This window comes from Pteronotus mesoamericanus, unplaced genomic scaffold (genome assembly GCF_021234165.1).
Source record: "Pteronotus mesoamericanus isolate MK-2021 breed Mesoamerican mustached bat unplaced genomic scaffold, CSHL_Meso_final scaffold_651, whole genome shotgun sequence".
NCBI lineage: Eukaryota > Metazoa > Chordata > Mammalia > Chiroptera > Mormoopidae > Pteronotus > Pteronotus mesoamericanus.
In genome coordinates, this window is record NW_026555325.1 from 22,757,104 (window position 1) to 22,769,139 (window position 12,036).

Genomic DNA, 12,036 nt, shown 5'->3' on the forward strand with positions numbered 1-12,036 from the left:
GTCACGAAAGAGGCCCATGGCCATCCAGGTATGGATAAGATCATCTTGAAATTCTTACCTGTGTGTTTGCTTGATGGGACACAGCTTTCATTCTGTCCTCCTTGCTGGGCAATGACAAACAGTGCCACAGTCGGAGTGTAGAAGGAAGGTATGAGGAAGGAGGGGGCTCTTAAGAACAGACCAAAGGTGCACTGTGGCCGAGAGGAAATGTGGTGAGCTAATGGTTGGTGTCTATGGTCCCTGTACACAGATTTAAATAGCTGAAGACAAGAGCAGGGAAAGGTTTTTCTAATTCTTTTGAGGAAAATGTATTTCAAGTACATATTGAATCTAGAGTAATTTTCAACTCACTTTCATACCAGTCTACTGAGCTCAACAAAAGTCAAATAAAATTGACACACATTTAATCTACTTAAAAAAACTGACAAAAAATAAAATTTCAGATGTTTTTTATTCAAAGGTCTCAAAAGAAATAAAACAGAAAAAGCTAACAATCTGATCAAATGTACAGTTCAAAAATGTCTTTTGGCGTTTAACAACGAGTCAACAAGTCCTAGGAAAGAAAACTACAGAGTTATCTTGAACCGGACAAATAAGTTACCACTGGCAAGTTTGTGGCACTAGTAAAACAAAATAAAAAATTAACTCTCTTGATCATATAGATATCTCTATGAAAATCTTTTTTTCAATCTGTACAAAAGGTCTTTCTTCATAAATTAATTTTTTTATAATTTAATGGCTGTCTACTATGTGATGTTTAACTGATTTTTTTTTATTTTTTTATTTTTTTTATGTACAGAGGTTATGTTTCCCAAATCTTACCCAGACGAGTATGGCACTTAGTTCAGACATTTCTAGCAGCAAACTTGCCCTCCCCTCTAACTGAACTATCAAATTTCTGTCTTAACTAATGCAAAAATATCAAGTAGTGAGAGACCCAGGTTTATAAATGTACTAGGTACAAGGAGGGTGCTGCGTTCAGTCTGGACTTTCACAAAGCAGTAATATTCCAGGGAGCATAGAACCAATAATACCACAACTTTAAAAAAGGAAACAAAAACAAAAACAAAAACACATTTCTCTTATGACTAAGTAATTTTCAATAGAATCTACACTTCTCAGAGCAGCAAGGACTTTTGAAACTATGAAATGTCACTGACATCTATAATCAAATACAAGCATAAAATTTAAGAACTAAAAAAAACACTTGAAAGACATAACTGCTCAGCCCTAGCTCCTGAGCTAGGAGGATTTGGTCTGTGGAAACAGGGAGGGCCAGCTACCTGCCCCAGCACAAAAGAAAACAGACTCTGAGGTAGATAACTGATCACACACAGTTGACCAGACAAGTACACAGTTTTGGAAGACAACTTAATTTACCGTTGCTTTTCAAACATATGCAATTATCTTAATAAAAGAGCTTTAATAACAGTGAATCATCTTATATGTACTAAAGTAGAAATAACTGTGTATTTATGAATCAGGAATTTCATAGTTTCAAAATTGGTTTTTCTTTACACTTAACACTTGTAGTGATGATGTAAAGTGTGGCACTGCTTGGATCCAAATCTTCCTTCATGCTTTTTTGTTTGTGTGTGTCCATACATCAGTTAAAATTATAAAACCTAAATGCAAAGGTACAAAAAAGGCACATTCTCCTAACCGCAAACTGGTCCGGCAAAAATAAAGAGCACAGAAGATGTGATGCTGAGACGAGTTGGAGCTACTGGTTACTGGCTCTTCGGTCTTTGGTGAAGTTACCTTTAAAAGTGCCAAGTAATTTTTATTTCTCAAATTTACGTAATAGAGAGAGAGAAAGGAGAGAGAGACAGACAGACAGAGACAGAGAGAGAGAGCTAGTAGCCAATCGTTTTGCTTATATCCATATCTCAGCTTATGTTCAAAGATAAATCCTTAGCTTTTGCCATTTAGTTGCAATAGCAACATTTTTCGGTTTGCCAGATCTCAGGCATAATTCTCATTCTAAAGCACTATCATTAGTATAAAGGAAGGACAAAACAGCCGGGGACTCCCCTCCCCCGCCCCCCACCCCCAGTCCCAACACTACCTACACTAAATCTAGAACATCAAGTTAGGTTTTTTTTGTTTTTTCCTGAAAAAAGGCAAAAAAGACTTTACATTGCATCATACAGCAGATATCCTAAATCAGTCAAACTATCAGAGGAAACTGTTGGCATACAGCCTTACAAACACCCTATTAAAAGTTCCCCAGTCAGAAAATGTGTTTCACACAAAACATTTTTCCCTTCTTGCATTTCACTACCTTACACATTATGTGAAAAATCATTAAAAACACCTACTACATATTTAAAAAAGCCAAAATGTCAGCAACTTTTATTGACTACCTTTTAAAAGCCCTATGCTGCTGTTTTACAAGGCATAATAGACCAGCTCATTTGGTCAAAGCATTCTACATCATTAGTTTGAACTAACTTTTACTGAAACAGCTACAGCATCAAAAGAGTTAAGGCAAATTGGAATTCATAGAAAAGGATAAGACACTTCACACTACGATGAAAGAAAAATGGAAAGCGAAGGAAGAGACACTGACGGCAACACTGAATTACAGCAACACTCGCACTGCAAGCACAGAACACCGGGGGTGAGGTCGGACTAGTTGAACGTCAGAAAGCCCATTTCATACAGCTGAAAAAAACACAAACTAAACACAAAATGAACAAAACCACAAAAATCCGGTCATGCACTTGGATAAGTCTTCATGGTCTTTGTGCATACCCAGAAAATTGAAGTTTTCTTTTTTTTTCTTTTTCTTTTCTTTTTTTCTTTTTTTTTTTTTTTGCATTGTAACATTTGATAAAAATCTTTTGTTTTGTTTTTGTTCTTTTTGTTTTTTTTGTTTTTTTTTTTTACTAAAATAAACCTGTTCAGGGGAACAGCTACTAGATGAATTTAAGGGTTTTATGCACCTTATAGAACTTATAGCAAAAATAGTTTTAGTTGATTTCGTTATAAATAACGTCTTCAAGAACATGTGCAAAACTGTCAATAATTTCCTAAAGCACAATTGATCAGAAAAATCCATGATTGTTCAGCCTTCACACCCTTCTTCATGTAAGAACACCCTTCTGCATATCTGGAAGAGAAAAATAAAGACAAATGCTTTTGTACATTTGGTGTAATATGCCACAGAACTTTGTAATCTCTTTCTTGTTTTAAAGATAAAGGTGTTTAGAAAAGGCTGTGCTCATCACTGTGGTAGACCAATAAACACAAACTCTAGAACGGAGGGTCACTTCCTACGCTTTGAGTCTATCTTTGAAATCTGGGACTTGTGGCATACTCTTGCCAGAGCAACAAGAAATCCCAGTTCCATGCAGCTACTTGACCGCAATCTGCATGGGTAAAGTAAAAGGCTTTCAGATCTGTGGTCCAAGTGAGAGCTGGGAATGCAACCTCTGACATTAAATTCATAGTCAAGATAGGGCTAATCTTGCAATGCTATGTTATACAAACTCTTATGCTACACTTCCTTGAGTTTGTGATTATTCAAGTAAGATAAATATAAAATACATATACTGTAGGACAAATTTGGTACCTGGTATTTTCTAGTATGTTACAGATTTTTGGGAAGAAGTAAGGAGGAAGAGAGACTGACCATACATTTGATTTCAACATAAACTCCCTCTGGACAGAATACTTAATCTGCAAACCCATAGTCACCAATTTGAACATTTCGGTAACACTGGCTTCCTTGGCCATGGTTATAGCAGTGGGACAACATCAGAGTTATTCTGAATTCAATTTTGATTAAAGAACCATAGACTTTTCTTGACCTGAGCCCTACAGTTATGGTGACCTTTCTCTCATACCTCACAGTTACTTATTGGGTTGAAAGGTATATGGAGAATGGTCATTAGACGTCTCTACAGCCACCTGCTGCTGACCACTCGCCTCCTACAACAAAGCAGAACAGATGAGACATGTGAGCAATGAAATCCAAATGCTGCTATCCAGGTCTGACTGAGTCCAACATCTTCAAAACAAGTACTCTTTACAAGCAATGTTTTTACAAAGTGATTTTCTTAAGGTCATGTAGAGCTTTCAAGGTTATTTCCCTAAGAAGTTCAAATATCTGACAGACTCAAAGGACCTCCCACCCCAACACTTAGGAGTCGTCTCTTCAAACCAAACTACAATTTATCAAACAAATCTCTTAATCCTTTGGTCCAGATGTGACTTGGAATTCAGTATTTTCAGACTTTAGGATCCGAAATACAGTGTGCATATGCAGTATCTCATTGAATATATCCAAGGGGGGTCTAGGGCTGTGCCTCATTATCAGTCACAGTAACAGGTCTACACTGAAAGACATGAATATACACAGAAAGTGGAGCAAAGATTTTTGTCTTGCATCAATTCAGGTTGGGTTTTGCTGCAGGTCAAGTTTTTTGCTGAAGTATTACAAAAAGAATTTTTTTTTTTTTTGGAATTGCAGATAAAGAGATTTTGGGTTTGGTAACTGTGATTTCAATAACTGCACAAGGTTAATGAATCAGAAGCAAACAAAACAAGGACCCCCCTCTCCACCTCCCTAACCAGCCACAGTCCCAGCGCTGCTTTTGGAATTGGAACCTATGGGATCTGCTCAGAGGGCAGAATTGATTGCGTTGATGAATTTCCTCGGAGTTTTAAGGGTGCTTTGCTAGAAAATGCTGTTTTGTCCAAGCTTTATTCAAATCTTAATTCAAATGTCAGACTTCTTTCATATCAATATCACACTAGTATCTTTTATAACAAGAACTAAGAGTTACTTTGCTATACTAACAGTCTTTATTAAAACAGGTGTGATATGTTTCCCATCCCTGTTAAAGTTTTCCCTAACTATCTTAATTATAACTGATTGCTTTTTGGAATTATTACGGCTGATGTAATCTTTGATGCTCGAATTATAGATTCCAGCCTTATCTTAATTTCCCTGTAAGCACCATTTTGTGGGAGACAAGATAGTGCCCTGAAGGGGTGATGAAATGTCTTACAAGCTTGGAAAATGTTTCTGGGAGTCTTGGGAGTATCACCTTGGTGTCACTACACTATTTTGTATGCAGAGAATTGTTAAAAACAACTACAGGATACTTGTGTACTCCCTCTAAACTCAGATCTTTAGGCAAATTTTGACTTTTGGTTGATTTTTCTTCGGAGTTTCAGCTAATTTACCCATTTCTGAAACTATGCATCTTCAGAATGGCCAGCGGATGGCCTGTACCAACCTCAACAGGAACCGCCGTCGTCTGTACGTGTGTGTACTGGGGCAGGTAGGCTCCTTGCATAGCTGATGTCGCAGGCATGTACTGAAAAGAAGAATATGGTTAGGATGGGCCAGGACAAGCCATGCAAAATTCTGGACACTTGGTGTTTGAGATGGGATGACAAGTATTGGGAAGTCTTCAAGAAGACATTTTTAAATGGGCTCAAAATTTAATTAGTATACATCAATGTAATCAGATGAAAGGCAAAGTGAACGTTTTGTACTTTCTGAATTTGTCAAAGTAAAAATCCCACCTTTCTTTGGGTTTCCTAAGAAAGAAACACATGGGTGAAGATCATGAAGGTTTCTCACCCTCAATAACTCAACATCATTAATGGGCTAGTTCAGAAGACGTCTCCTCAAAGGGCCTCATTATTTTCCAGCAGCCCCCTGTGCTAGCAGCCAGAACTGATTCCGTAAGTGGAGGCCCAAGGGGTAAGTGACTTATTTCCTGATGCTCACAATGTCTCCTTTTCCAAAGGCAGGAGAGCTTTCTAGTCAGTCTCACTGGGTGTGTGTAGCCCTGCTTTCGCCTTCAAGAAGCTGCTGCTAGTTCTGAATATAAGTGGAGAAAACACACCACCCTTTGTTCTTTTAAGCCACCACAGACAAATGCTGCCCGTATCAACCCTCGAAGTTAATCTGGTATGGTATCAGCGCGACCTCAATACCCAGCTAAGTCCCCTGGACTCTGGGGAAATAATTCAGTACAAAGATCATTCCATGTCTCCAAATTCCATAAAAGAAGTATGTGAGGAGAAATCCCCTGCCTTTCCCACCATGTATCACCTTTATCTTTTCATTCACGAGACCAGGTCTGCCAGTGTGAAATGAATGACACTGGTTATTAGGGCTGGACGTAGTCACGTGTGGGTGCTATATTCAGGTAGAGAAGAGATACCCAGAGGACCAACTTTTAGTGCATCAATTAATCAAGAAATATCTCAGTGTTTACTATGAGGAAGGCAACCTGGGAGGGTGTCAGGGGGTCAGACATAATCGCTGACATCACAGAGCCTGTGATTGATAGGGAAGGCACAGGCTGCATTAATTCACACTCCTCTGTTTGCCGAGACAGATGATATTAATTTGCCACCTACTGTTCCGGTGCTGCCTATTGACAGATGACTCATCTGCTGGGCCAGAGGGTTGATCATAGACGCAGGCTGTAGTGACATGGTGTGCTCCATCGAGGGAGTTAACACGGCACCCTGGGAGGTTGGGGACAAGAGCAAAGGAAGATGCAACATAAGACGGAGGGGTTAAGATTCTGTAATCACCTTTAGCAAATGAAATACCTGTTTGTTGAGGAATGTGAAGCAAAAATAACCTCCCCTTAAACTTGCAAATGGTATCATATATAGTTTCCTTAAAATCTTCTGGGCTGTGTTTCCTGAGACTTTTTAAAGAGCGCCCACTACACAGAAATCCCTGCCTTAAACGCCTCTCCTTTTGCCTTCACTTAATTGTAAAGCAAGCTAGTCCCGCAGGAGGACCCGCAACAGGAAATGCAGACTACTTTGCAGGGCTAGGGTTACAAAAGGCTTAATTTTTAAAATAAATGACAGTTGATGTTTTAGGAGGCCACAAAATAATATATTGAATATTATTACTGTTTTGTTAAAAAAAAGGTTCCATACAGACAGTCATTGGATTCAGGATCAGGCTGTTGGGGTCAAGATCACATTCGTCATTCACTCAGTGTTTCCCAGCACTTTCAATTACAATTTGGGGTCAGGGGAAGGAAATCGATTCAGATATAATGACTAAACCAATTTCAGATTCTCTGATTTTGTATATAAAAATTTTGGTCATTGTAAGTAAAATATAGTTTAAAAAAAACAGAGGAGAGGTGAAAACAATCGCCCACCACCTGACGTCTCTTGGTAACACCTTACTGCTGGCACCATCAGGGCGCTGCGGGCCAGGTTTAACCGCCGCAGGCTTCTGCCGGGTTGCGACGAGGCTCCATACCCGATTTCATACCTCGGCCTTCTGCTTTTAACTTAACGTTCCATTATAAATATTTACCTACCCTACTGTGTAACTGTCATTTTATCATTGTTTTTAATGATTACATAATGTCAGGCACACTTGATTGCATAAACCAAAATTTAATTCTGTTTCTGGATTTTTACATTTTCTCTCATTTATCCTACATAATATTCTTATGGATTCTACCATCCCTCTCACTTTTGCAATCACCCAATTACCTGAGAATACAATCATTCTAACATTACAAAATCAATGTGAAGTTTGTGGTAACGATGTACTGGACTTATCCCTTAAATATGCTGTTACTGATAACAGATACACAACTGAGGGCAGAGGCTGATGTGCAGGCACTTTAATTCTGGCTGCAGGCAGTCTGGGTCTGGGTGGGAAAGGAAATGAATCCTCAAACAGGAACCTTCTGCACACTACTGTCTCCTTAAAGAGGTTAAACTGAGATATGTGCAGCTTTGTCTCTAGAAGTTGCCAAGAAAATATAAATGTGTGTCAGAAATAGTTTGTTGTTCATATATCTTGTAAGAAATTTTTTTCCTTTTTAAGGTTTAATGTGCATCATAGAAATGTGTGTGGTGACGTGGAAATGACGCTGTGATGTGCTGAAGGAGTGTCCCGATCCTTTCCCCATTCATCTGAAGGAACTACTATTACTAGGAAACCCCCCAACGAAAAGTGGGATCCTTTCCAGCAGTTCGTGAGAGGGACACATTGCCATGAACATCTGTGTATGGGGGTGGTGGTAAATGTACACACGAGTAGGTATGTGTGAGTTTGTGGATATATGTGTATATATAGAAATGTGTATGTGTGTGTATATGGACACACAGCACAGGGTTCTCCTCCTGTGCTATCAACTAACCATGTCTTCCTCACTTCTTCAAAGTCATCTTAGCCACTTTCTATTCAGAACTTGTCCCTGGACTGCCAATCATACACATGATCTTGATGTCCTTTTTAGGTGTCGTGAGAGAAATTCCTGTCTCACCTTAAGGTCCAGAATAGTGTGCTTTTTCCAAATAACTGATCTGTCTTTATCTTGTAAGTGCTGTGAGCTGTACTGCTGATCAAGATTGCCATTTTGCATTTGTTATTAGAAAGCTTAGGGCCAAAGATGTGGTTGGTCTTCCCATGGCAAGCCGGTAGGTCACTGTGTTGGGCATTTTTAGCTTGTGTGTATGTGATTTTGTTCTCCACTTTTATTTTATCAACGGTTTAAGCCCATGTTTTAATTCAGCTAACCGGATTTTATGTATTTTTGAAAGACACATTAAATATGCTAATAAGGTGAAGTGCAACTCACTCAATTAAAAATATAATGTATACATAAATGTAACAAATGCTCATATTACTAAAGTAATCACACTTATCTACCAAAGAAGGTGTTACCACTTTTGTATTCACAGTTTCTATGGAGAGGCTAAGTAACTCTGATAGAAATCTCTAGATCACTTTTGCCTCAGGCCAGAAAGCTCAGCTGGTTAGACTGAGGGCCTAGTATGTCAAGGTGGTGAGTTTGATCCCGATCAGGGAACATACAGGAATCAACCAATGAATGCATTAAGAGGAATAACAAATGGATGTTCCTCTCTCTCTCTCTCTCTCATTCTCTCTCCCCCCTTCCTCTCTAAAATCAACAACAAAAATATCTGTAGATCAATTTTAAACAGAATGTAAAAAATGAGGTTTCATCCTAAGTACTGTTAAAATTTTGCAACTTAACCATACAATTTAAAAACTTTAAAAAGTTAAAAACTCAATTTAACAATCTCCTACAAAATTGGTGTGAGGAAGAAAATGGTGCCCCATCTCCAATATGACATATTTTAAGTTCTGACAGATTGCACATTTAACTTATTGTCAACTACCAATTTGTCTGAAGACAAAGGTGAGTGAGAGTTTCATAATGAGTTTGTACATTCTCATATTACATGCTTAAAACTTCCCAAATCATCTTTGGCAAACAGTTTTAACCCAGAGTGGTTTTAACATATACATGCTTTACTCGCAAAGCACAAAGCCATTAAGATGGAAACTTACAGGGTGCTGTAGGATATATGGTTGAGGTTGCATCCAAGAAGGACTTTGCACCTGGAAAAGGGAGGATTTTGATAGAAACAATGATTTCCATTGGAATACTGCCTATTTCTCTATATATCTTTTAATCATGTTAAAATCTACAGAAGGAAAATAAAGAGACAATACTCTCAATGATTAAAAAGTTTTTAAGGCAGAGTTCTTGGCAAACTGGTCACTCTGAATAGGATGAAATGATTATTTAAAACCAAGTTCCATTTGCCCACTCAAAAAGTATTTACTGAGTATCAGGCACCAAAGAGAAAAAGGTGAATAAGACATGGGCCCCACCCTCAATAAATTCACTGTCTAAGCAAGAGAGATAAGTAAACAAATCAATCGTGAAAAGTGCTATCATCAAGGTATGAACTAGGTGCTTCAGGAATACTGAGGAATGAGAATTAATTCCAGCACATCTTATTATATACTAATTCATAAAGTATGTAGTTATTTTAAAAGAATAATCAAATTTAATCCCTCCTTTATACCCAGGACATTCATTAGAATTAGAAATCTTGTTCGTTGGTCAACAATTTCTAGTTAGTGTGGAAAAATAAAAGTCTGAAATTCAGATATACAAAGTTAAACTTCACTAATAGATCTTGACATCTACAGTCAATAGGGCATCCACAGTAGACCCTCTGGACTGAGAAATAAGATGCGAGAGTCAGATTCTGTGGCAGGAAAGAAAGCAGCCTGCCATTCAAGAGAAAAAAAGAAACCAGTCCGTTTCTTGATGCCCAGAGCTTTCCAGTGACTATGTAATTTTTAGAGTAAGTTTCAGTTTCTAATTCTTAACAATGAAACCCTCCTGTGTCTTATCCCCAACTGTTAACTTCAAAGGTTCTATAGAGAGATGGAAGAGTCATGGGGAAAGAATGTATTATGATTTACCTTGATAGCAGAGCCCCGATACTTGTTTTCTCTGGTTTCCTTTGCCACCTAAGGCAGACCAAAGTTAAGTGCTTCTGCCTTGTTAACATTTCAGTTATCTGGACTGCAGCCTTTCCCCATCGGGGTATTGGTGGTTTCTTGCAGATGCCAATTTCTCAAATTCAATTACAGAAGCATATGGTAGTTTAGTGGAGAAAGGCCCACTCCAACACAAGTACAAGGCCTTCACTAAGTAAGTCACGGGGAGGCGAGGAGCTCCCTGAAGACCCCAATTTGGGCCAGATGCTCCTATTTTTTTTGTATGCTTCAGTGATCTTAATACTCCAACACAGCCTTATGGGGTTAGGGAGCCATGACATCTAACCCAGTTTTCTTTCCTAAGCAGCAAATCAGCTGCTGTCAATGACAATTCCTCATTTTTCCCTAACTAAAAAATGGGAATAATAATTTATGTTCTATGATTTTTTTTAAACTATTGGTTTTTTTACCCTTGTTTGGGGCATGGAGCCTGCTGAAAACCTGATGAAAGAAACAGGCCTTTTTTCCCCCAACTAAATGCACACACACACAAGCAACATTTTGCAAACAATTTAAGAGAATCACAGAAAGACCCCTTAAAGCCCATCTGCTGACCCTACTAGGCCCCTGACCTTATTGGGTTAATCAGTCTTTAAGGTTATGGCATTGAGTGTCAGGCAAATGAAAAAGGTTCCACATTCTGTGAATCTTAGGGAAACACAGAATGCCCAGGAGAAGAAAATCAGGCCTTTGAAATGAAATGCTGTTTCCAGTTAGGTGTATCAAATCTATTCCCAAAATTAGTCTAATTTTTAAAATTCTATGAAACAGTTCTGTGGCCAAAATGTTCATTGCTTTTATATAAAAGAGGTGGCAGGGAGATGCATTAATAGCTGTAATCTATCTATAGCAGCATACATTCAGATAAATATGTACAATCTTCCATTTGCCTGAGAATAAGCTTAGTTATACCTATTTTTAGTGATATCCATTAACGGCAGAGGGTTCCAAGTTCAGATAGTTAAGAAAGAAGACTACCTTTCAATATCAGACACAGGAATTGTTAATTAGGGAAAATGCACTAGAACAGATCTTAGAGTTTTACATAGACAAGGAAAACATAGAAATCTTAAGTCCAAAATGATTAAAGAGGCATTAAATGGGTGAATATTATGTCCAGCAGATTAAAACATCAGCATAAGTAACATAACAACTCAGAGAGATGAAAGAAAAAAATAAGAGACAACTTGGGGAAAGGAGGAGAAAAGAACCTAAAAGCTAAGGGAGGCTGTGAATACTATTTCAAAAAACTTCAGTTTCAGTGCATTTAATCACTACTCTTTGCTATTCAAGGCTACTTTTATGTTTTTAAACAGAAACACTTTTAAGATATTGCTTATGTTGACCAATCCATTATTTGAAAAATGTATAATGAATATATTCTCATCAGCCAGCCAATCCTGCACATTAACGATGATGATAATAATCACAGCTAAAATTTACTGAGTGCTAATGATATGCCAGGATAATGTGCCAAGCTCTATATGTACTCTCATTTACTTCTTATAACAAGCCTATGAGATAGAAACTATTATTATCCCCATTTTAAAGATGAGGAAACTGAGGCTTGCGGAAGTAAAATAAACACAGTTATTAGATAGATACTCCAACCCCCTAACCCCAGAAATAGGGCTACAACATCTGATTCAATTGTTTTAAAAACAAGACGACACAAAAGTTCAGTTTAGTTACGC

The 12,036-nt window shown here is 38.0% G+C and overlaps 1 protein-coding gene across 8 annotated transcripts in view; it reads right to left on the reverse strand.

The window, feature by feature from the left end:
- Positions 1-432: 432 nt before the first annotated feature.
- Positions 433-12,036, reverse strand: part of RBMS1 (RNA binding motif single stranded interacting protein 1) — a 204,907-nt gene continuing 193,303 nt past the window's right edge. For 5 of the 8 annotated variants that reach the window (XM_054562549.1, XM_054562546.1, XM_054562547.1 and 2 more), the window contains exons 10-15: positions 10,265-10,312; positions 9,335-9,385; positions 6,388-6,498; positions 5,250-5,330; positions 3,852-3,936; positions 433-3,115 (exon numbers count right to left, since the gene is read on the reverse strand). In XM_054562549.1, coding sequence (XP_054418524.1) covers positions 3,859-3,936; positions 5,250-5,330; positions 6,388-6,498; positions 9,335-9,385; positions 10,265-10,312 — 369 coding nt within the window. In that variant the 3' untranslated portion in view covers positions 433-3,115; positions 3,852-3,858. The remainder of the gene's footprint in view (positions 3,116-3,851; positions 3,937-5,249; positions 5,331-6,387; positions 6,499-9,334; positions 9,386-10,264; positions 10,313-12,036) is intronic. The other 3 variants (XM_054562554.1, XM_054562552.1, XM_054562551.1) reach the window with 2 other exon arrangements.